The sequence below is a fragment of the Rhyacophila brunnea genome, unplaced genomic scaffold, assembly GCF_057557595.1.
Source record: "Rhyacophila brunnea isolate RB1 unplaced genomic scaffold, BYU_Rbru_1.0 scaffold_15, whole genome shotgun sequence".
NCBI classification, from domain to species: domain Eukaryota; kingdom Metazoa; phylum Arthropoda; class Insecta; order Trichoptera; family Rhyacophilidae; genus Rhyacophila; species Rhyacophila brunnea.
The window spans coordinates 4,127,273-4,152,559 of NW_028232806.1; the positions used below are offsets into that span (position 1 = coordinate 4,127,273).

The 25,287-nt window shown below is 36.9% G+C and overlaps 1 protein-coding gene across 1 annotated transcript in view; it reads right to left on the reverse strand.

Annotated features, from left to right (window-relative positions):
* The window catches only part of LOC147074817 (putative chitinase 2), a 57,001-nt gene that overhangs the window by 17,293 nt on the left and 14,421 nt on the right, over positions 1-25,287 (reverse strand). The window contains exons 2-7 of the mRNA XM_085942882.1: positions 17,561-17,725; positions 7,419-7,614; positions 5,852-5,948; positions 3,933-4,148; positions 2,310-2,498; positions 905-1,038 (exon numbers count right to left, since the gene is read on the reverse strand). Of these exons, the coding sequence (XP_085799008.1) occupies positions 905-1,038; positions 2,310-2,498; positions 3,933-4,148; positions 5,852-5,948; positions 7,419-7,614; positions 17,561-17,725 (997 nt within the window). The remainder of the gene's footprint in view (positions 1-904; positions 1,039-2,309; positions 2,499-3,932; positions 4,149-5,851; positions 5,949-7,418; positions 7,615-17,560; positions 17,726-25,287) is intronic.

The following is a 25,287-nucleotide window of genomic DNA, read 5'->3' on the forward strand; positions in this document are numbered from 1 at the left end:
TCATGTTCGTTCTAAGCTGATCATAAGAGCCTTCACAGGGTGGAGATTGTATTACGATTTTTACGATAGATTTTTTATTGATTGCTTATATTTTTCAGACCCAGGATTCAAACCTGGGACCAACGACACTATAGACCAGGAGTAGTCAACCTTTTTATACCTACCGCCCACTTTTGTATCTATGTTAGTAGTAAATTTTTCTAACCGCCCACCGGTTCCACAGTAATAGTGATTTATAAAGTAGATAAGTAACTTTACTTTATAAAATTTATAATGCAGAATTACAGCAAGTTAAAGCATATAATAATAATTACTTACCAAATACTTTATGTCAGACTTTCGCTAAGTTTGGCAGAATAAATCTTTGTAAAACAACTTACTGTAGTTAAATCTATCTTTTTATTTATACTTTGCATACATAAAGCATGAAGTCTGATGAAATTACATTTAATTAATTAAATATTTGGATATTAGACAGGCATTTTTTTATTTTGCTATAGGTTTTCAAACCCCTACCGCCCACCATGAAAGCTGGAACGCCTACTAGTGGGCGGTAGGGACCAGGTTGACTACCCCTGCAGACTGATGCTTAAGCCGCGCGGCCATCATGGGTGTCATTTTTTTTTTAATAAAATGCCCGTAGCTTAATTGGAAAGGCATACTGACGCGAATCCAGCAGATACAGGTTCAACACCCGTCGGGTGTCGTATTTATTTCTACAAATTGATTTTTTTTAGTGTGTATATGCATGAGATGTTTTCAAAATATGTATATTCAGTTATTTTGATATTGAAAAATGTAATTATTGTTGTTTCGTATTCGACTAGATCTTGTGCGAAATCATGAACGTACTTTAACTAGTAATTAAATATAAAATAAATAAGAATTCGGATTTGATTCTAACCTCACTTTCTCGACGAGAGACCTTTCATTGTCATATGCGATTATTTTGGCACCGTTCACTGCATACGGAGTTTTGGATTTGCTGTCCCAATGCTGATCCCAGCCTCCGGATGAATTTGACAGTTCTGTGCATATCTGGGACATAAACAAAAAGGTTAATAAACAAAGGTAATAGAGCTGAACACTCAGAAAGCGTATTTCAAAAATCTTCGCCAAGAGAATTGAAACTAATCCTGTTTAGCAGGTACATACTCAAACAAGTTGATTTTTTTTAAAGAAGACGACAATTAATTGTAGATGTAACAGGTCACCAGCGCATGTATTATATACACAAGGCGGCTATAGAGGGTAGTTTATAATATGTATGTGTTAAGGTATAATAATAATTGTAACAATAAGTTAGCCGTCTAAACTGTCAAAAATGTCTATCTCGCTCTAAAAGTTAACACAGCCAAGAGGGGTGTTGTTAAAACATTTTAAAGCATTTTTGACAGTTTAAACGGTTAGCTTATTGTGACAATTATCCGCATTAATACATAAATATGATAAATTACCCTCAATGGCTGCCTAGTGTACTTTTATAGAATAGATGAGCAGGGACGCTCCGTCTATGAGCGCACAAAACGGGTCCGGAAACTTGTACATAATAATAATATGCAGTTCACCGTATCACACTTCACTGAGAAATGTTTTGTATCGGATATATGGCCGTATATTAAAGACCGTCCAACTTCTTTGGGTCGTATAGTACATACTGACACAAAAATAATGTCTAAATAAAACACGATTCTTGTCGGTTTACAGCAGCAAACAAATTTTGAAAATAGCCGATATACTGAATTATTTGTTAGGTTAGGTTAGGTTTTCATTCTTGAATTCATGAATTTTGCCAGAATCAGTCATGAAAATTGAATTAATGTTCACATTGAATCTAATAAAATTTGAGACCGTATAGTATACGATAAGAAAGCTCACGGCGAACTGGGCCACGGTGAAATGTTTAGGTAAAATTTACATTTAACCATTCTATACACAAGGCGGCTATCGATGATACTTTATCATATTTATGTATTTATCAATCAGGTAGTTTATCAATAAATTCACGACACTGTCTTATTTTTTTATTTCTTAATCGCTATCAGTATTATAAGTAATAATAACAATTTCCAAGAACATTATAATTATAAATAAAAAATAAAATCCTTCAAAATTAGAATGACTTAGACGTTGTTACTTGATGGAATTTGAATTTAAATTTGAATTTTAATGGATGTAATGTTGATATTAGATATCTCATGATACTGCGGTAACTTTCATTCAAATATAAATCTAGATACATGTCAAGGCGAGACAGCATATATTTATATTCCAGCTATATGCCATCCTAATTCGTATCAAGTATCTACCTCATTGTATCCCATAAAGCCTGATTCTTTGGTGTACGGTCCCTGGAATCCGGCGCTCTCAGTCATGGCTCCAATATTCTCGACGTCATTCGGAGACACTTTGATGAATGTTCTCCCGTAGAGAGGAAGCCCCAAGACTACTTTCCATGGATCAGCGCCTTGCTCTAAGACGTAATTCACCGTTGCTTCCTGTAATAAAATACCACACGATCAGTAATGCATGTATACGTCATGCACGGATTGGTTTTATTGTAAAACGTCGGTATTTACCTATAATGTCTATTTTGATTCATTTAATCGACCAATTTGCCAAATGAAAGCCAACTTTTTAAACATAAAAAAAATCTGCAATAGAAATGCGAATGTTGGGTGATCCAAAAGTTTCATATACTTAACACAAATACTATTAAATTTGAATAAGATAAAACAATATGTTTAATCTTATTAAGTGTAAAAGTAAAGGCGATAGTAGCTCAATTTAGAAAGTGCTTCAGAGAGTATTAAGAGCAATTTTTAGTTAAAATTTGTCATAATTCAGTATGACGCCTTTAGCATAGTGGTCTACGTGCATGGGCGCGAAACTCAAGAGATGAGGTTTGATTCCTGTGGGGTGTCTTACTTTTTTCAAAAATTATGTACCTATGTTCAATAATAATAAATTAGAATGTTACATTCTAAAATCATTTGAATTATTTGTTGAATAAAAAATATAGTTAATTAAAAATTACTAGCAAGTTCAAGTAAGTTACACTAAAATATCTTGGAGTAATCCGTGACGTCGGTTAGTAATTAAAGTAATACCTACTTTGATTTAAAATACAAAAGCCGGTAGCCAACATTAGCTCAATTTAGACAGTGCTTCAGAGAGTATTAAGAGCCATTAATTAAAATTTGTCGTAATTGAGTATGGTACCTTTAGCATAGTGGTATATGTGTGCATGGGCTCGAAACCCGAGAGATGCAGGTTCGATTCCTTTTTACTTCCGTCTTACTTTTTTCAAAAAAAAAAAAATTCTATTTGTTATAATATATTTTAGTGTTTTCAAAATTATGTATGTTCATTAAGTGAAGCTGTAGATAATACAAATATATTTGTATCACCAACCAACAATTTGTAAAACCACTGACAATATTTGGTGAAATCACAATACCTTAACCCAATGTTTACGGGCCGCACAAAATTGTGTTTTTGCTAATTACTTTTCAAATGCAAATTAACACGTTAATTACAAAATTAATTAAAAGGGCCCGTAAGCATTGGGTTTTAAGAGCGTACTTCAGTGAAACGGCAAATAATTTTCAACAGTAGGTGCGACGAAATTTCTCACTAGTCGCCAATCGGAGACCGACAGTCGAGGTGTCTGCACGTCGATTTGTTTTGTCATGGCGTTGGATGAAAATATTCTTAAATCGTGTAAAGATGACTAAAAAACTTTACATATGTACTTAAAAAAGAAACCATGTCAATTAATATACTATTATTATTAGTAATATAACAATAAACATAACATTGAACGGACTTCGTTCGGCATGCGTCATTTGCACAATCCGCGCATCGCCTAGCCACGATCTTTTTAGACCATGGCTCAACTGAAGTATAGCCTTAATGACATCGCTCCTTACCACACTAAGGAAATCCTCTGTGTCAGTTCCATAAAGTGGAGCATTAGGACCCGCCTTGGCGTCCCAAGTCCCATGATAGTCGTAGCACATGAGATGCAGGAGGTCGAGGTATTTGGAGAGAGAGGCGATGTCGTAAGCCATAGATGCAGTCTCTCTGCTGGCCCCAAGAGCTGCAGTCAGGAGGTAGTTATGTGGTCTAAATTCGGCTTTAAGTTCCTGTAAAAAATATTGTGATGATTGTCACTGATTATATTTATAAATAATATTGATGAGTTTTGGGTTCCTATTAGAGGTGAGTTGGAAATACTATCACCAGTTTGTGTACTCAAGTTTCGGATAAAACTACTCATACTCAGGTGTTGCCCAATAAACTTATTCCAAAAAACTTGTGATGATATCATCGCGAGTCGCTGTTCTGTGCACTCGCCAGTTGGTAGACTTTCAACACTATTGACATTAAATGCACGCGAACGAGATAGCACTTGAATATAGGTATATTTTAACTTATTAGTCTATTGCGTTCGAATGTATGAATAATAGGTCATAAATTTTGTGTCGCAGCACAGTGGTGAGATGACGCACAGGCTTAGGCTTGTTATATGACCACTGAAAACATGTTTAAAATTAAAAAAATCACTGTTATTCATTTTTGTTAACAAGAATATTGTAAGTAACCTAACAGAAAAACAACTCATAAATTTAAAATGTGTTTAAAATTTTATAATAAATTGGACTTTTCGACAAGCGGAGCTCAGCGTATTTTTAACGATTCTATTGAAGCCGATACACAGTCTGAGTTCCCTGAGCCGATACGTATTTCAAATACTAATATGGAGTTGGTTTTAGTTTCAGTTGAGTATGAAACTTTTATCGCATACGAACGCCAAACGCTCTGTGTAGTATTCCAAACACTAGTAAGTATTTTGGAACAAGTTTCTATACTAAGTATTTTTTTATACTGGTAATAAGTATACTTAGTCTTCAAAATCGACCAGTTTTCCCATCTTTAGTTCCTATTGTTGAAAAAGATTATTACAGAATATGTTTAGAATATGAAGTTGGCTATCACCATGGTATTTTATGAGCCTCCAATCAGAAAAAGTTTAGTTTAACTTCAAATTAATAGTGAGCTCCATGAAGCACATATTCAAACTGGGCTTGCCAACTGACGCGGTCCCGGAATTAAAGCCCTTGTCCAGGATTATGGCTGGAGCTTTCCCAGGACGCACATATTTCCGGATTTTTGACAATCAATAACGGAAATTATTTAATTTTCCATGAAAAAATCCACTCTCATCGTGGACCTAAACCATTAAACATCATGTAAAAGTTATTATGGCCGGAGCAGCTAAATAAATTAAACTTTCGACTTTAATTTTGAACGACCCGGAAAAAAATGGCCGGAAGAACTAGAAAAACCTCTCCAATTTCGGAAACATGTCCCGGAATCTACTAAAAAGTTGGCAATTCCAGTTCCGACTGGTTGATGGTTTGGTTTAGCAATGATTAATTGAGTTTTAAAAACTAATCAACACCATTTGTAAATTGTAGTATTATTTCAATGAAAACAAATACGTATGACTGACAAAGTTTAGTGTGCACTATTTATGGTGGATCTTAACAGCCTACCTCCACCCTTTGCCACTGGTGTGCATAGGTACCTACGAGTTTTGTATTACGTAAGGGGCGCATTTTTCGTTACTGCCCCGGGCGCTAAAATATTTTGCTACACCCTGCCTGTACAAAATTATTTAGCTGTACTTACCGCTGGAAAAGACCAAATGCATGTTGTTTGATTAGGATTTTTGAATCCCTATTCGTAATTATTTAAAACATAAATAATAAGCCATATTTAGAGAATTATATTAATGGTCAAATAACATGGTAAACTCATAATAACACGAGGAAAATGTTCTTACCATGACTAACTTCACGTAATTTTCCTTGTCGTACGGCATTCCCCCTCTCATAGCCGGGTATTCCCAGTCCAAATCTAATCCGTCAAAGTTGTATTTTCTGTAAATGGAAAGAAATAATAAAATAAGTAAATAAAATAGTCATTATCGAAGATATTAAAAAACCTTTTTCTATAGAGATGGAGCCGATTTGTATGAAATTGAAGAAAAAAACGAACACTGGTCCACTGATTAAGTTAGCTACAAATGACTTTGCATTTTTATCGTTCATTTGCAGAGAACTTCACACTACTGCTATGACATTTATTTATCTACCAATTTACAGGGCAGCCAATCATGCTACACTTCGGCATTATTATTTATTTTAAAAATCATCTATCTGACTATCTCTTAGTTATGCTTACATACTGCAGTCTGCTATTTAGAAGGGATCTTTATTTAGCCACCTATTTTTTTCGACTTATACGAGGTAGAAATGAGAACTGGGCAGTGTTGACATGTGTGTCCCTGATAACTATCTTAGAAATAGAGAGCATCAGTTGTTTATTCTCCCAAGGTGCAGAACCAACCTGCCACTCATGGTAATGCCAATTGGGAGGACGATAACTATGTTCAACCAAATTGCTTCGGGTGTTAATATATTCCACTTGCGTGATGGTGAGTTTAGGTGTACGCTATTTTATAAATTCTTAAAATAGTGTCTCCTTAGCAAACTCGGTGTACTTCTTTGAACTTCTATAGATGTATAATTGTATTTTCACTGCTTTTGTATGTTTATAATATTATGTTCTCTTTTTACAACGTTTTTCTTAGCTGGTATTCTTATTTGTCCGGTACAAATCTTGCAATCGATTTTTAACTAACTTCTCGACTAGCTAGACATTTGAAACTTTTAGAATATATAAGAACACGACGACAATGCATTCTTTTAATACTTTTAGCGTTATATTTTAATACTTTAATTCTGTGTTGTATGGAAAGTTATTTCAAATCCGTAAAAAGTAGAAGACTATTATTGGTTGCTAGGGGTCTGGGGTCCTAGCAACTAAATTATTAATATATACGTGGGTTACTATGGAAATCAATATGAAATGTCAATATGACATTTCAGTATTCTATGATCATTTAAGCTAGTCAAGTCAAGTTTATATGAGTCAACAGAATATTTAAAAACGTTGTATATAAAAAGTTCTTTTTATCTTGTTATTATTATATTTTTATTTTTATCCCTTTATTAGTTTTCCTTTTCTTTCTTCTTTATAATAATGTTTCAAGTCATGTTGTGAATGTCTTAAACTTATAATTTTTAATGTCCACAATATGTTAAAAAAATGAATTGAATTCAATAACTACACTCGAGCGAATAATTATTTTAAGCACAACTCGACTTTTTTTTTGGATGGAATATTTGTTTTTTTTTTGCAAAATAAAGCTGTGGAAGGGATTTGGCAAGAGCTATTATAAACCCCAGTCAATTTCAGTTTCTGGATGGAATTCTATTTCATTTTGAGCAGTAAAGTTGACGATACATTAATCACGGCTCATGATATAACAGAAATGTTGAACTTACTTCAGGAACTGTACCACTGAGGCGATGAACGTCTTTCTCTTGGCAGGGTCTGCAGCCATTTCGGAGTAATTCTTGGAGCCTTCGTTCCAACCCCCGATGGCGAGAGTTACCTTCAAGTGAGGATATCTCTGCTTCAATCCTGTCGCCTTCTCGTAACTGCCCAGTCCGTAGTTTTCCTTCAAATCCTGCCATGGATCTATGAGAAATTGTAAAATTTTAATACAATGTCATCATAACTAATATATGGTCTGATATGGTCTTTTTTAAATGTTTTAAATTTTGGGTTTAATATAAATATAAAATTATAGGCTTATACAATTTCAAATATAAACTAGAGTGATGATATTAAGGCTTATACTTCAGTTGAGGCATGGTCTAAAAAGATCGTGACTAGGTGATGCGCGGATTGTGCAAATGACGCGTGCCGAACGAAATATAATTTGTCATAAAAATCCAACATGCGTCCATTTAATGTTATGTTTATTGTTAGATTACTAATAATAATAGTATATTCATTGGCATGGCTTCTCTTTTAAGTACATATGTAAAGTTTTTTAGTCATCTTTACACGATTTAAGAATATTTTCATCCGACGCCATGACAAAACAAATCGACGTGCGCATACTTAGTAGTCTCCGATTGGCGAGTCCAGGCGACGAGTGAGAAATCACCTACTGTTGAAAATTATTTGGCGTTTCACTGAAGTACGCTCTTAAGTATTCTGGATTAAGAGAGTTTCAGATTAGGTACCCTTTGATTAGGTACGGACAGAATACCGAGAGTGACGACAAACGACAGAGATCTCGATGCCTGGAAGTGCACATCACAGTGCACGTCACGCCGTGACACGAAACTGTAAACTTTGATGGTAGCGCTATGGTAGCCCAGTGGCGAAAGGTGGAGGGTGAAAACCAATAAGTATGACTGAGAAGGTGTGCACTATTTTTGTCGGATCGCCCATAGCATATCAGCTAAACTATTATGGTTTGGTTAGGCAGGATTTAATTGAAATTTAAAAACTAACCGGCACCATCTGCAAATTATATTCTCAGTTCCATGAAAACAAATCTACCTCTCAATTATCTACGTGGTCGCAGCCATTATTTATTCTGGATCGGAACAGTTTCCTCGTGTCAAGCCTATCAGGCATCATTAGCGAGGGGTGCAAGACTAGTCAATGCGCTCCCCAAAGACGTAGAATTTTTCGTGACATGCTATGTCTGTATAAAATTGTATTTAAGTATGTTTTTATTTTTTATTACTATATTATTATTTTTTTACATATTTCCTTTTTCTCTCTTGTGAGGGTAATATTTGTTATAATGTAAATCTCATGTTGTGTACGCCTTGAATTTAGATTTGTTATGTGCACAATGTTTTGTTTTCATAAATAAAAAAAATAAAAAATGACTGACAAAGTTTAGTGTGCACTATTTATGTCGGATCTTAACAGCCTACCTCCACGCTTCGTCACTGTTATTGCCAGTGACGTACCGTGAATGTCGGCAGGTTACGCGTTATATAGCGGTGGTACATTCCGACAAATGAAGAAACGAATACAAATATTAAACTTTTGAGAGCAGGGGAGGTTTTCCACGAAGCTATGATATATTCATGATATACATATATGATAAAGTACCTATCGACATCTTACCTTTAAAAATAATCTAAGCAATAATACAATACAATACAATTTACAATAAGTTAGCTGTCTAAACATTGAAGTTAAATTCCCTCCACCAAACCCGCCCCGCACCACACTCGGTCTTAATCGAGAGTATCACGGGACCCGTCAATTGGTGATGTGAAGCATCTAAAAATTGGCCTGGGAGTGTCCTGGGAGAAGGTGCCCAAGACTTAGGTTGCTACGCTCAGAGTGAGCTCTGACTGAGTTTACTGAGTTTACTCTAATTCAAAGTGCCAGGGAGAGAAAAAGCACATAGAAATTACTTAAAAGAAAATGAAGCTACTTATTTATTATATCAAAGAACGAAGCTAATCATACAGGCAGCAAAATTTATGTGAAGAGATCTTCACGCCCGTAGTAAGACGCCGCAAATTTTTTGAATGCAAGATAGTTGGCCTTAGTAGCAACCAGGTCGGACGGGCCGATGGGTCCAACAACTGGTTGGACCGACCTGAGCATCTCCTCCCGTTCGGAGCACATACTCAGACACTCCCACAGGATGTGATTGGCATCCTGTATTTCCCCTCCGCATGGACATGTCGGACGGCTTGCAAGTCCAAGCTCAAAGAGCCTGCCAGCGAAACCACCATGGCCAGTCACAAATTGACTGGTGTAATGGTCTGGAGTCAAATACTTGGTTATCTCCATTCGCCACTGTATGTCTGGAAAAAACGCGTATGTGAGCCGGCCCTTAGTAGATTCGTCCCACTTTCGCTGCCAGGTCTTAATGGCCGCGTCAAGCGACATGAGTCTAATTTTGCGCTTCAATAGTGCTAATCCCTCGCCGGCTTGTCGAGGGGGGGGGACGAGATGAAAATCACCAACGTCAGCCTCCTCACCTTTGAGGAGCAGCATTGAAGCGCCGCTGACCTGAATGTGCAGGTCAAGTGGGAGAATACCGGCCAGGACCGGGAGCGCGTCAGTTGAGGTTGTACGGTAGGCCTTGGTAATGGACAGGAGCACGCTGCGCTGTCCTCTTAAAAGAGAGGCTCTAAGTTTGACACTCTTGGGAATGCGCGGGCACCAAGCGCTGGCGCCGTAAGCCGCGATTCCCATAAAAATGGCGCCGTAGGCGATCTTGAGCGCCCTTACTCTTAAGCCCCATCCTTCACCAGCCATGCGGCCGACCCTCTGGAAGGCCACCCCAGCCTTGTGGACTTGGGTTTCGGCATGGTGTTGGAAATTTAGCATGGTGTCCATCTTGACGCCTAGATAGGTGACGATCTTCGACACTTTCACTCTCGTGTCACTGAATCGGACTGTGGGTGGTCTCGAGCAGTTCAGTCGTCTCGGTCCTTTGAGGACAATGGCTTCTGTCTTGGAAGGTGCGAATGATAGTCTATTTAGTTTACCCCAAGCCTCAATTGATGCTAAGGCTTCGCCAACAGTGCTCTCAATCTTCGCCCTGCTGTCGGCCTCGACCAACAGCAGCGCATCGTCTGCGTAGGCAATGACAGTACAGTCGGTTGGAAGCGGAATTCTAAGGAGATCGTCGAAGAGTACGTTCCAGAGAAGGGGCCCGAGGACTGAGCCCTGTGGACATCCCATGCTGGTGTTTCTCTCTATTGTTGTTGATCCAACTCGAAACTCGATCGATCTATTCGTGAAGTAACTTTGAATCGACGCGAACAAATTTCCTGGTAGTCTCTTCAGCCGAAGCTTTCGAAGTATAAGAGGCCAGGACGCACTATCAAACGCACCTGCAATGTCCAGGAAAACTCCTAGGACGTATTTACGGCGAGAATTTTCAGAGATGGCAATCACGTTCCTAATGGCGTCGACTGTTGATTTGCCTCTTCTGAATCCAAATTGCTTATCGGAAAGCGGCGAGTGTGTCTCCAGGTGGGCTTCAATCCTGTGGCACAGTAGCTTCTCCAGCACTTTGCCCAGGGCGGGCAGGAGTGTTAGAGGGCGGTAGGCTTTGGGGCTTGACGGTTCTCGGCTGCCAGCTTTGGGGATTACCTTAAGTAAGCCCCTCTTCCAGCAGTCGGGGAACGTGCCGCTTCTGATGCAGTCACTGAAGAGGGCTGTAATCTCTGGCGCGGCGATGGCCCATGTGCGTTTGACAAGTAAGTTGTCAATGCAGTCCGGGCCCGGGGCCTTGCCAGCAGTCAACGTGCGCATGATTTGGTTGATCTCCTGTTCGGAAGGCAACGATGAATGATCCGTGTCGATTGGAAGAGAAGCCTCAAAGCGGGTCGTCCTCATGGCGTCATCATCCCTGGACTCATCATCCAGAGGGATGAGGGCCTCGAGTAGGACCGCAGCCGTTTCAGACTCGGTACTGGTGAATCCGCCACCCGGTTTCTCGATGCCGCACAGGAGGCTCGTCGGTCTGAGTCCCAGCCTCAATGCACGGTATGGAGGACCCCAGGGGTCCGAACCTCCCTCAATGGTAACGAAATTACGCCAGTAGTCTTTCTTGGCTTGAGTGATTGCTTTCTGTCAGCTGTCTAAACAGTCAAAACTGCCTGTCTCGCTCTAAAATTTAACACAGCCAAGAGAGGTTCTGTTAAAACCACTCACAAAGGGTGAGCTGATAGGGCTCTAGCCTGGGGGCCCGGGCTCAGGAAGGGCCCGGCGTGGCGAGTCGACCAAATAAGTGATAGGTATAAACACACATCACAAATTCTCTTTAATGGTAAAAAAAAGTCGACTGCGGCGCTATTTTCCTTCAATGATATTATTATTTAAAATTATGTGGTTGCAGATACAATTTTTAATTATGTATCGATACTGGAAAACTCCATGTAGGTATTAAAATATACAAAAACACACTTAATATACATTAATACATCATTTTACCGCGTACTCCATTTGGAAAACGCTACTGTAGAGCGTCACACTGCCTTTATCTTTCGCGATAGTTAGGGGGGGCCGCCAAAGATCCTAGCCCGGGGGCCCACTTCAGGATGTGGGGGCCATGGTTAAAATATAGCACTTATTGTAATAATCACAATTAACTCATTGTAATTGTTACAATGAGTGATAACTAATACTATATGTCATGGCCCCCACAAAGGGGGGGCTCACAGGGCTCAAGCCTGGGGACCCGGGCGTAGCAGGTCACCAGTTAAGTGAGATAAACACATCGTAAATAAACTCTAATAGTAAAAAAGGCGCCTGCAGCGCTATAAGACGGATAGAATTTTATTTAACAATTAATTTTAGTGTTTTTCCTGTCTAATAAAAATAATTATTTATCCAACATGGCGAAGGGTTACATGTAACTTGGCTACCACAAAAAGGGGTCGCGATCAGTCCTTCATAATATTATGATGCTGAGTGCAGACAATTATTCAAGCTGATTTATTTGAAACAGTGACGTCCGGTGGGGGTAGGCAGATTGAGCGTCGCTTGGGGGCGGCAGTTACTCGAAGGGCAGCAAATCGAGGAGAATCATTTCATATTATACTAGCTACCTAAACTTAGTAATAACGAAAATATCTTTCTATTAGAAAAATCAGCTCACTGGATGGAAACAAAATGTACAAACTGCATAATGGTACTAACGTAAAGTGTCGGAAATATCAACCAAATAGGACCTCAGACTCAAACTTATATTATTTATTTATTCGCTTTTTATATATGAATTTAATTTTTATGATATATATTTAGTGATATATATTGTTAGTGATGTATCCATACAACACATTTTTAGATACCGGATTCATGAAAAGATGATAAAAAATACTGTATAAAAAATGGGGCGGTATTTTGGCGCTGCCTAGAGGCGGCATTTTGTCTCGGGACGTCACTGATTTGAAATGCCAAAAATCACTAAAAATACACGGAATTCCGCGGAATATCATTTGGGAAACACTACTATAGAACATTACACTGCCCTTAACCTTAGCGATACGTTGGGGACCCATCAAATATCGTGGCCTGGGGGCCCGCTTCAGGATGTGGGGCCATGCTATATATTATATTATGAAAAACTACCCTTGATAGCTGCCGATAGCGGCCTATAGCAGTATTGTGTATAGAATAGATGCGCTGACGAAGAATAGAAGAATATATTGAAGTAATATTCAATTTACCTAAATAATTTGTATTTTTTCCATTTCTTGGGGGTCAGGACGCGAAACCAATAGGTACCCCCCCCCCATGTTAGAATGTAAGACACAGTGACGTCCATAGACAAAATGCCGCCCCTAGGCAGCGCCAAAATGCCGCCCCATTTTTTTTATACAGTATTTTTTTTCAAAATTTCATGAAACAAATATCTAAGAAATGTGTTGTGTGGATACATTACTAACCAAAATATATACCACTAAATCTAATTTAAATGCCATCTCTACTTCAATAGACAATAGTCCACGATTTCAGATATATTAAAAAATACACCTGACAATTTTCAAAACTCGTGAGTGACAAATGTCAAATGACAAATGACAGTGCAAAACTATTCGGATAAATTAATTAGGTAAGTATGTATCTACCTATAATTCAAATATAAATCGCCAATCTGCTGTTCAAGGACAACGGAAGTAAACTAGACATCGCAAACCCTACAAAAAATACATTCCTGTTAAACATTGTATGTAATTCAATTTATATCAATTTTTTTAACATATTGTGGACATTACAAATTATAAGTTTAAGACGTTCACAACATGACATTTAGAAACAAAGATATATAAATATAACAGTATTACATAAATTAATTATTAATTATTCCAACCAGTGAGGTGAATACTTTAATGGTATCTCCGTTATTACTAAGTTTAGGTACATATTTCGGTATATACCTAACAATGACATTATTAATATACAACGCACTCAGTACGGTAGCTAGCAAGTAAATTCGCGCATAGCGACATTCGCACATGTATAGGTAGACGTCACGCAATTCCCATGATGCGATATCACGCATCGGGAATTTATAGCAATATCACCTTTATTGTAATGGCGTTAGAACGGTGTTTCTAGTGTCAATATTCATTTGAGCGAACCCGTTCGAACCGAACCATTCGGCAGATCTGACAAAAAGCATCGGGAATTTATAGCAATATCACCTTTATTGTAAATGGCGTTAGAACAGATTATGCCATTCGGCCAGAGTTGCCAACCGTACTATAATTATAGTACAATACTATAATTTTGATTCGGCGAAAAATGTAAAATACTATAATTTTACGCCAAATATGCCAAAATACTATAATTTTAAGGGATTCAAGACGAAAAACGTTCCTGTACTATATTTTTATCAGAAAAACTATAATTTTTACGCCTTTGTACTATAATCAGCAAAGAAAAAGATAGCAACTCTGCATTCGGCAGACCCGACAAAAAAGTGAGTGTCATTTTTTTCCAAATGCTTCGTCCATATTAATGTCATTAATGCCTAATGATTCTTCTCGATTTGTCGCCCTTCGAGTAACTGCCGCCCCCAAGTGATGCTCAATCTGCCTAACCCCACGGGACGTCACTGGTAAGACATATAATTAATACTAGTTTGATAATTTAACTAATTGTTTATTTATGTCACAAATTGAAACCGATTTTGAAGTTTTGTCGTGTCGCTTTATAATTTATTTTCTTTTTTTCCCAGGTATAGCAACTCATTCTAAACACGTCATTCCGATCGCTAAAGTTGATGGTGATTGTGAATAATAAATTGACAATCGATTCTTCGAATGGGTCGATTTTCTCTACATAAGTGTTTCCCAATTAATTTGAACCACGGACCCCTTTTATATTGCATGCAACATAACGGAATCCATTACATATTTTGGTTATATGTAAATTGTACGTAAAACATTTCACCGTGGCACAGTTCGTCGTCAGCTTTCTTATCGTATACTATACGGTCTTCAATTTTATTAGATTCAATGTGAACATTAATTCAATTTTTATGGCTGATTCTGGCAAAATTCATGAATTCAAGAATGAAAACCTAACCTAACCTAACAAATAATTCAGTATATCGTCTATTTTCAAAATTTGTTTGCTGCTGGCTTCCTGTAAAGTGTAAACCGACAATAACCGTGTTTTATTTAGACATGAATTTTATGTCAGTACTGTACTTACTCTAATTTACGATGTTTATCTCAAAGTCCTGATTAGTTAATAAAGTCCATTAAGTGTAAGAAGCTTTTTTCATCTACAGCTGAGATTTAAATACTACTCTTCTGCAACATCTTCTTGGCTACGCTTCTAGGCGCTGTTGTCTACTAAATGGGAGGAGCTTGTTAGTTTATAATGGAAGTGCGGTTAACAATGGGCGGAGCATGTTAGTTCACAGATTTAACACGTAGCCAAGAAGATGTTGCTGATGCGTACATTACGATACCATGACATATTTTTATGTCTTACAAACTAGTCTTGTCGTAATTCAAATATTTGAATGAGGACGTTTTTACCAAACTTAACCTCGTATGCCACCGGAATGCCTTCACATATAATTTAAAATTATCGTAACTGTAATAGTTAACTTTTAATAAATTTGATAGTCTGAATGTCTTTGTCCAGCAGTGTTTTAAGTGTGATTAAAAAGAACTAGTCTTTTTCAATGCGTTTGTCACAATTATTGTATTTTCTCTTTATGCATTTATCTCTGTATTTTCTCCTCTTTTTCCCTACTCTCACGTGGTAATGTTTCCAATTCTATTCGATTGATATTCTGGAAAATTTGAATTTTTATGCACCCGTCAGTTACATGCGTGGTGGCAGCCATGACCTATTTTGGGTGAAAGCTGTTTCCTCATGTCAGGCTCACCAGGCACCAATAGCGAGGGCTGTGCGGCTGGTCAATGCACTTCCTAGAGATGAAGACATTTTTAGCGATGCATTATGAATTTCGTTTATAAAATTCTGTTTTATTGTTTATTTTGTATTTCTCTACCTTGATTTTCTCTAGTTGATATAGGTACTTGTACTTTTTATACTAAATAACATGTTGTGAACGTCTTGAATTAATAATTTGTTATGCTATTTGACAAGTTCTTCGTAGTATTTCAATTTCAATTTATTTATTTTTACATATTGTGGACATTACAAATTATAAGTTTAAGACGTTCACAACATCTTAAATATATCTATCAAAAGCAGGAAACTATAGTACCTCGGCCACATTATGAGAGGACAAAAGTACAGCATCCCCCAACTTGTCATTCAAGGAAAGATCAATGGTAAGCGTAGCAGAGGACGGCTCCGCATTTCGTGGCTTAAGAACGTCCGTGATTGGTACGAGTGCAGCTCCACTGAACTGTTCCGGGTAGCAGACGACAAATCTAAGATCGCCTTGATGGTGGCCGACCTCCGCTAGGGGATGGCACAATAAGAAGAAGATGTGCTCAATCTGTTTTTTTTTTAATAAATAAGTATATTAATTAATGAGCAATCCTAGCGGAGCTACATTTGAGAAACCTGCTCTACAGTAATCAGGGAGCTTTTAGTCTGGCTGTCACTTCCACTGTTACTCAGATATCATCATAATATCTCCGTGCTAGAAATGTACAGAGTATAGAAGTCAACCAATCGATGCGTGCGTTTATGCCAGTATTCCGATGCACTGATGCCTATCTAGTCCGTGCGAAAGTCAAGACAGCCAACTGTATCTATCGTCTGTATCCAAAATAGCGAAGAGAAGTCCGAGTCATTGATAGACTCTAAAGTGTAAATAATGATCGGCAGTAGGAGGTCGTAGAGACTCCTGAGCATATATTCTATACACAATGCTGTTTTCGGTCTCTACGGCAGCTATCTAGGGTTGGTTTGTATCGAAATGTTAGCACTTATTATAACAATTACAATAAATTAGTTGTAATTGTTACAATAAGTGCTATGTTTTCACAGCACCTCTCTTGGCGGTGTTAACTTTAGAGCGAGATAGACAGTTTTGACTGTTTAGACGGCTAACTTATTGTAACAATTATAGTACCTCAATACATACATATGATAAAGTGATAATATACACGTATTTATCGGATTATTCGGCGAGGAATGCTGATATATTTTTTTGTATCGACTTTACCTCATGTGGCCTCAGCCTGTCTACCGCAATATATGCAATACGGTAGGTTCCGATGGCAAAACCTAAAACCGTTTGCGCATAATATTATTGTCTGTGACTGCATCTTTGTCCAAAATAATTAATAATAAGATAATTAAAAAAAATCTGTGGCATTAAATCACATACCTAATAAATAAATATACTTAGATAATTTTTAAAAATAAAAAATATTTTATCTAACGATATGTTATGTGTATAGTTTAGGAAAATACATAATTTAAACTTATCGCTCATTTTTATAGCGTCAGCGAGCTATTGAAATTTCATCGAATTAGTGTGTCGTTGTCATTAGTGTGTCATCAGTAGTAATATATTATTATCTTCTTATTCCCCGTAAGTATACTCGACAAGTGTGCTCTTTTTCTCTGATATCCATAGTCTACCTCTTTCCAAAAGTCACCCTTCCCCACTGGAGTATATGTACTGCTATCTTACCCAAAGGTCGTATAGTCCAGCTTGTTGAGTTGAGTCCAGCGAAGGAATATACGAGATGGGTACAAAGTTGAGGGTCGATGCTGTCAATTGAGAATTTCCCCTTCTCCAATCTGTAAGCTGCCCAGGTGCCTACATAGCACACTACGACTTTGTCATGCGCGGGACCTGTAAAAAAGAAAAACAAATTAATAATCATAGACGTTCAAGTACAGCTTCTATGAAGTCAGGCCCTAAATAGTATAATATCCACAGTTTTCACAGAAAGTCGACATTTTCGTCGATTTTATTTGATGAAAATGACGCAATCGATTCATCAGATTTGAAAGGGAGCTTTGAAGCAGTTCAAATCGGTCATAAAGTTATTAAATTGTTTAATTGTATCATACCAAAGTTTTAAAACATGCGTCTTTCTTTTGAAATAAGTTTATTCGTCGGTCTGCGCCCTTATATGCAAGTGGACTGTAACATAATCATTTAAATAGATACGTTCTTGTACATAAAAAATCACTATATAACATTATTATTTTTTCTAGGTAGGTAGGTAGGTACATTGGTAGTATTAATGTATTGTTTAATTGTATTTTTGAATAATTAATAGAATATATTATAATGGTCTGATCGATTTCATGGAAATAGTCAATTTCTAGTGTTAACAACTTTTTGAAGTTATACTTCTTTTGGCGCGTTTGGGAAATCAGATCAGAGTGTATTTTTGGCGTGTGACATGTAACACATAATCTATTTTTTCACACGAAAAGAAACGCACTCGATTGGATTCGAACAACCGATTGTTCGGCTATCAGCCGAACGCACTACCTTTACGCCACGGTATGGTACTGCAATCGTGACGATTATACAGTGTAATAGTATAGTTTAGAATTGTTCCGTTGCCTAGGCAGCGAATTTATTATTGTCGGCCATTAGCAATTTCTTACGTAAACAAACGATTAAACGTCAGAGTGACAGTTGGTACTTTAAAAATAAAAACAACGAGAAACCATTATATAATTTAGTAATATAAGTTAAAGTGAAATAAACCAACGGCGTTCCAATAAGCGGTCCCTTTTCTTGAGTGTGTAATTTAACAAGATAATTAAGAGCTAGTCAAAGAATCTAGTTTTGTTTTTGTTTTGTTACGCAAAAGAAATATAACTTCTAACGTGCGTACATAAGTACACACACCGGTTTTTTTATCGCATGGGGCTTCAAAATTAGTCAGTTCATCGTACATGTAATGAAAATGTATTAGTTTTACATCCTTGCGGGTGAACGACGTCGATTTATATCAACTATTCGATGACAAGTGACTTTTATTTGTTGCCGACCGAAACAATTGGTTAGATGTTACTATAGATGTTCGAGGTTCTCAACTTGAAGTCCCGAACCCACCATTGTACTCGTGCAAAATTCAAAACTATGGTAAAGAAAATATAAAATTATAAAATGCTAAAAGCTTTTCGCAGCTGCAAATTAAGTGATTAGCTATTTCTCAATAATTGAAAGCAAGTACACGATGTCTCGCCAGTCTATGTAAATATTTAGACGTTCTTCATTAACTATTGTTGATTGCAAAAACTTGTTAATCGTTTTCAGTGTGTACATCCAGTGCTCAAAATAGAAAATTTCACGAAACAGAAAACTCGATAATTTTTCAAAATGCGTTGGCTATAATATATCTAGTATCCCGTGGGAGCAGACAGCCAACTAAGCAGCGGTACAGCTAAACCTGTGGTACGCGAGTGGATAGTTGGTGGTACGCGAAAAATAATCAGTAATGGGGGACATAAAAAGTAAAAAAAATCAGTCATAAAAAAAACATTTAAACTATTGTATTTTTTCTATAATTTATAATTTTAATTAATAATATACAGTACAGTTGTTAATATGTATAATCGATGATCGAAAATCCAACAACCAATATCGTATTTTTGGAGTGCACTTTTAAATTTAGCGCGTTAAGCCGCGTTGACACGGTCCAAGTACGATCCAAGTCTACTTGGATAGGAATAATTAGTATGAAGATGTCTCATCCAAGTGACAGTTCCATACTATTTATTCCTATCCAAGTTAACTTGGATGAGTAGGACGCGGTCTTAAGCTGTAAAGCTATAAATTTATTAATGTCATTTTCAACAACCTATTCATGCGAAAAAGCATTTTCGTCCATGTCGTCATTAAGATCGAAACAAATGAATAGACTGGACGTGAATGCAGAACTCAGACTCTCAGCACAGTCAGAGACAGCACTGCAGCCAAGAATACCCAATATATAAGATGCAACAGCAGGTTTCGCTTTAGTTTGTTGAAAAAAAACCCATTGTTTTTATTAAATTTTAATTGTATATTTGTTAGTTATAGTTATGCCTATCTGCCAAAATATAAGATTAAAAAAATATTACGTAAAAACCATTTTTATTTCAGTATTAGTGGTCCGCGAAAAATTTTTCCTTTTTTTACCGGGGGCCCTGGCACCCCCCAAACATAAAAATTATCAGAATGATTTTAAACATTGAAATTGAAAGCCAATAAACTATAAAAAAGATTTGTAATTCTCCAGCACCCATTTTAATTTCTAACAAAAATTTCGAAACACTAATGTCGGGTTTTTTTAGAAACCCAATCCCTAATGGAACTGTCAAAAAAATCCCGGTGTCCACCCAAATTCCGAAGTGGTGTAGAGCATGGCTGTGGGGGGCCCAGCCAGATAAATGAGATAAATACACATCATAAATTACCTGTAATAGAAAAAAAACCGTCGCCTGCGGCGCTATTACCTATACTTCATGACCATGAATATTTTAAATTATATAATTGTGCATTATATTATTTGATTATTATGTGTCGATACTCGACAGCTTCATTATTAAAGTAGATGTATTAAAAATCACTCATAATTCACTGTATAAGTACCCTTAATTTTAACTGAAACAGAATTTGAAAAACGTTAATGTAGTGTTTCACACTACCTTTAATCTTAGCGGTAGGTAGGGGGGCTCACCAAACATCCTAGCTTGAGTGCCCGTTTCAGGATGTGGGGGCCATGGTGTAGGTACAGCGAGTGCAATAGACAAAAGACCGATAAACGAGAAATTAGGCTGTGTTGTGTTGAGTAGGTTTGTGTATGAGTTAAATTCAATAATACCTTTTTTTCCAGGTTCAATTAATATTTTGGAACCTCAAAATTAAAAAACCAGAAATCGACGATAAACATTCGGCGAAAAAAAACGACTACACCCACTACAGTCGGTGGTGGTGTAAATCCTATAAATCAAAGGAACTTTGTTTTTCAGTGGAATTCGGCATAAATATTGTAGCTCTCGTCTAGACCAAGCGGGTAGCACAGGCCAATGACATTAAGTCATTGGCACAGCCGATATTATTTGAGTAATGTTTTAGCATTATGTACTAGGCGCACATATTCAGCATGGTCGCTGGACGGTTCAACGGTTACCGCCACTATGCCTCCAATTTAATAAAAACTATGAGAAACTGTACAAATGTGCCGCCGTGTATTGTGAAAATATGTAAAAATAATTATAATATGAAGAAGAAAAAGAGCCTTTGGGACTAATTAACATTCTCCTCCTTGGGCCCCCCAATATTAAATCCTGAGTGCGCCACTGATACTGTGGGAATTCAGTCAGTCATAAATTTACATATTGATTAATATATAATATATTATATCTAATAATATTTTATAATAGTGTATATTTTACCACGTTTTTCTTGTTTGTCCAAATTTGTATTGGACGATTGAAGATTTTTAACTAACTTCCCGACTAGCTAGACATTTTAGAATATATCAGAATACGACGACAATGCATTATTTTAATACTTTTAGCCATTTTTAAGCAGAATTGAATCCATTTTCAGTTAATACTGTTTTGTACGGAAAGTTATTTCGGAAAAAAATTCGTATCAAGTAAAACACTATTATTGGTTGCTAAGGGGGTCCTAGCAACTAAATTATTAATATATACGTGCGTTACTATGGAAATCAATATGAAATGTCAAAATTACATTTCAGTATTCTATATTTATTCAGTATTTCTATCAAGTACAAAAAAAAGTATTTATTAAAACATATTATTGTCAAGTTTATATGATTCAACAGAAAATTTAAAAACGTGGTATATAAAAAGTTCTCTTTATCTTGTATTTATTTATATTAAGAACACTGAAGCAAAAGGCCGAAACCACATCTTAATAAAGTTACGAGTACCTACTAAATTTGGAAAACTATGATCTATAGGCCATCCATGGACTGAAACCGTATGCGGTTTGGAACCGTGTGCCATACTAAGCTTATCTTTTCTATTCTTAGAAATATATTTTCACAAACTATATTATAAGCATCTGATCGTATCCGTTTATACCATACACTTACACTTACAAATTTAGTGAAAATATATTTTCATGAACAAAAATCATAAGTTTAGTATGGCACACGGATCTAAACCGCATACGGTTTCAGTCTATGGATGGCATCTTAATTTTGTTCGTTGTTAACAAATCATGATTAAAATTGTCGGTTAGATACATTTTTTTTTCTTGATTGATGTAATAGCACTCCTAAAACAATGTCCATGATCAATCATAATTATAATCAAGTTTGTAATTTTGATTCTACTATCTACAATGTTTGCACATCGATTCTGCTCATGTCAACATTCAGCGTAGTCAACCAAGTGTGACCCATATAACGAAATAAATAATCGTGTACATAGTTGGTTCATGCGTACTTCTTTATGACCGTGACAACGTCGTGTGGTTTTCTCTTATTGTTTTTCTATACCTATAATAGTTTCCATTTTTGTCGTGAGCGGTTAGAATCGTCGGGAAAGGAGGAAACCTTTGGTACATAATAATAATATTTGATAGTAAATGATAGAACACAAAGTCCCTTCCAAACCAACCCGTCCCACACCACACTTAGCGTATCACGATTTGAATGTGAAGCATCAGCAGTTTTTTTACCCCTGATAATGTTTCAGTGGGTCTATTCTGTACATATCGACCGCTAAAGTGATAAAGTGATAGATATTATCAAACTTAGAGTAGGTTTGTATCAAAGTATTAGCACTTATTGTAACAATTACAATCCGTTGGTTATAATTGTTGCAATAAGCGTTACATTTTAACAGCGCCTCTCTTGCTGCTGTTAAAATATAGCACTTATTGCAACAATACCAATCAACGTATAATAATTGTTACAATAAGTGCTAATACTTTGCTACAAACCTACCCTAAGTTTGATAATATCTATCACCTTATCACTTTAGCGGTCGATAAGTATAGAATAGACCCACAGGAGTAGTTACCCAAGACTGATGTCGCCATGCATTGGAAATTCTCTTAAGTCAAATGTACCCATGGCAGAAAGGAACACGTAGTCGCCAGAGCATTGAACTTATACATAGGTATATACAGATAGATAAATTAAGACAAATGTATAATGTAATTCATTGTAGACAACCCTATTTCTACAACAGTGATGCACAAACCGTGGCCAGTGGGCCGCATGCGGTCCAAAATAACAAGTAGGTACTTCATCAGCAAAATTTTCATTGAATAGGTACAACAACATTCGATTTTCCTATATACTAAGTTATATTGTGCAAATACGTCTACACAAATAAATGTATGTAATGAAGAGTGTAGAGTAATTTTGAATATCTGATATGTACATATTAAAATTAAAATAATAAAATGTATGCCTCATCTAGTAGGTATACCATACCTAATATTTCATTATTTTTCAACACTTTTAACCACTGCGGCCAATGAATAAATTGGCCCTTTTTTCAAATAGGTTATGCACCACTGTTCTATAATGTAACGGTACCGGTGATTATAATTTGAGTCTTTTGAACGATTCATGGAATCTTGTGATTGTACAGATTTTTTTCTCAGAACATTTCCCAAGCAGTCACGGAAATCATTGATATCGATTTCAACCGGGCAACACTAGCATGCGATTACTGATCAGATACTTCAAAGAAATATTTAGTTTATAGAGGAATCAAACCGTCGGCTTAATTCTAACATATCGTAAGTCAGTTTAACCTAAGTGTTCAGGTGGCTGTTTCAACTAAATATTTTAACTTACGGAATCAAATCCATATACTTTTTTTGTTGTAGGATAATCTTTCGAGATGTGGCTGTATAGACGCATCCTCAAAATTCCTTGGACTGACCGGGTGACAAATGTTGAAGTCCTCAATCGAATGGGGAAGGACCAGTGACGTCCCGTGGGGGTAGGCAGATTGAGCGTCGCTTGGGGGCGGCAGTTACTCGAAGGGCCGCAAATCAAGGAGAATCAATTGCAATGTACATAAATAGCTACCTAAACTTAGTAATAACGAAAATGTCTTTCCATTAAAAAATTCAGCTCACTGGTTTTGTCGGGCTCGCGATATCTAGTTTACTTCCGTTGCATTTCGACATCCTTGGTGACCAGAAACGACACGTACAGATTTGCGAATAATTGGTCAGATATTTTGTTAGTAATGTATCCATACAACACTTTTCTTAGATATTGGATTCATAAAAGGATGATAAAAATACTGTATAAAAAATGAGGCGGCATTCTGGCGCTGCCTAGGGGCGGCATTTTATCTAAGGACGTCGCTGGGAAGGACCGAGAAGTTCTACGTAGTATCTCCTCGGCCACATTATGAGAGGACAAAAATACAGCATTCCCCAACTTGTCATTCAAGGAAAGATCAATGGGAAGCGTAGCAGAGGACGGCGCCGCATTTCGTGGCTTAAGAACCTTCGTGATTGGTACGAGTGCAGCTCCACCGAACTGTTCCGGGTAGCAGACGACAAAGATAAGATCGCCTTGATGGTGGCCGACCTCCGCTAGGTGATGGCACAATAAGAAGAAGAATCTTTCACTATTCTGAATTATACTTTAAACAAAATATTTGATAATTTTTAAATTATAATGTATCTACAGGACTTACATGTTATTAGAACTATCAAGCGTATGAGTTACGTGTTATTATCGAGTCAAATGCAGGTAACTCAGCTTAATAACATTATAGCTTACAAACTTATGACATACGTGATGTTCGACTGGCTGTCGAAACACTACCATAGATAATTAGGTACGACACTAGTGAGATACGTTATGTGCATGGCCCCCACAAAGGGGGGCTGACAGGGCTCTAGCCTGGGGGCCCGGGCTTAGAAGGGACCCGGCGTGGTAAGTCGACCAGTTAAATACACAAATTTGCTCTAATACTTCGGCGCTATTTTCCATTTCAGAATATGTGGCTGTGTGATGTGATAATATGATGACTGATATAATTAAATGCGTAAAATTTTATTTTATTATTATTTGTTGTGTGTTATTGACTTATAAAATAGCTTTTTAGCAAATATGGCGAAGAATTCCATGTTACTTGGGTACCGTAAAAGGAGGTCACGATCAGTGCTTCATAATATGCCGAGTGCCGAAAACTCAATAAATCAACTGGGTTTATTTAAAAATCGCTTAAAATACACGGAATACCCTTAACACTGGGGTTTCCATGGAAACCACTTAGGGAACACTACTGTAGAAAATCACACTGCCCTTAACCTTAGCGGTAGGTAGGGGGGCGCCATATATCCTGGCCTGGGGGGCCGCTATAGGATGTGGGGGCCATTATTATGTTAGTTTACAATGTTTACATATTAAATTTTCATATTTATTTGGATATTAAACGAATGAAATAGGT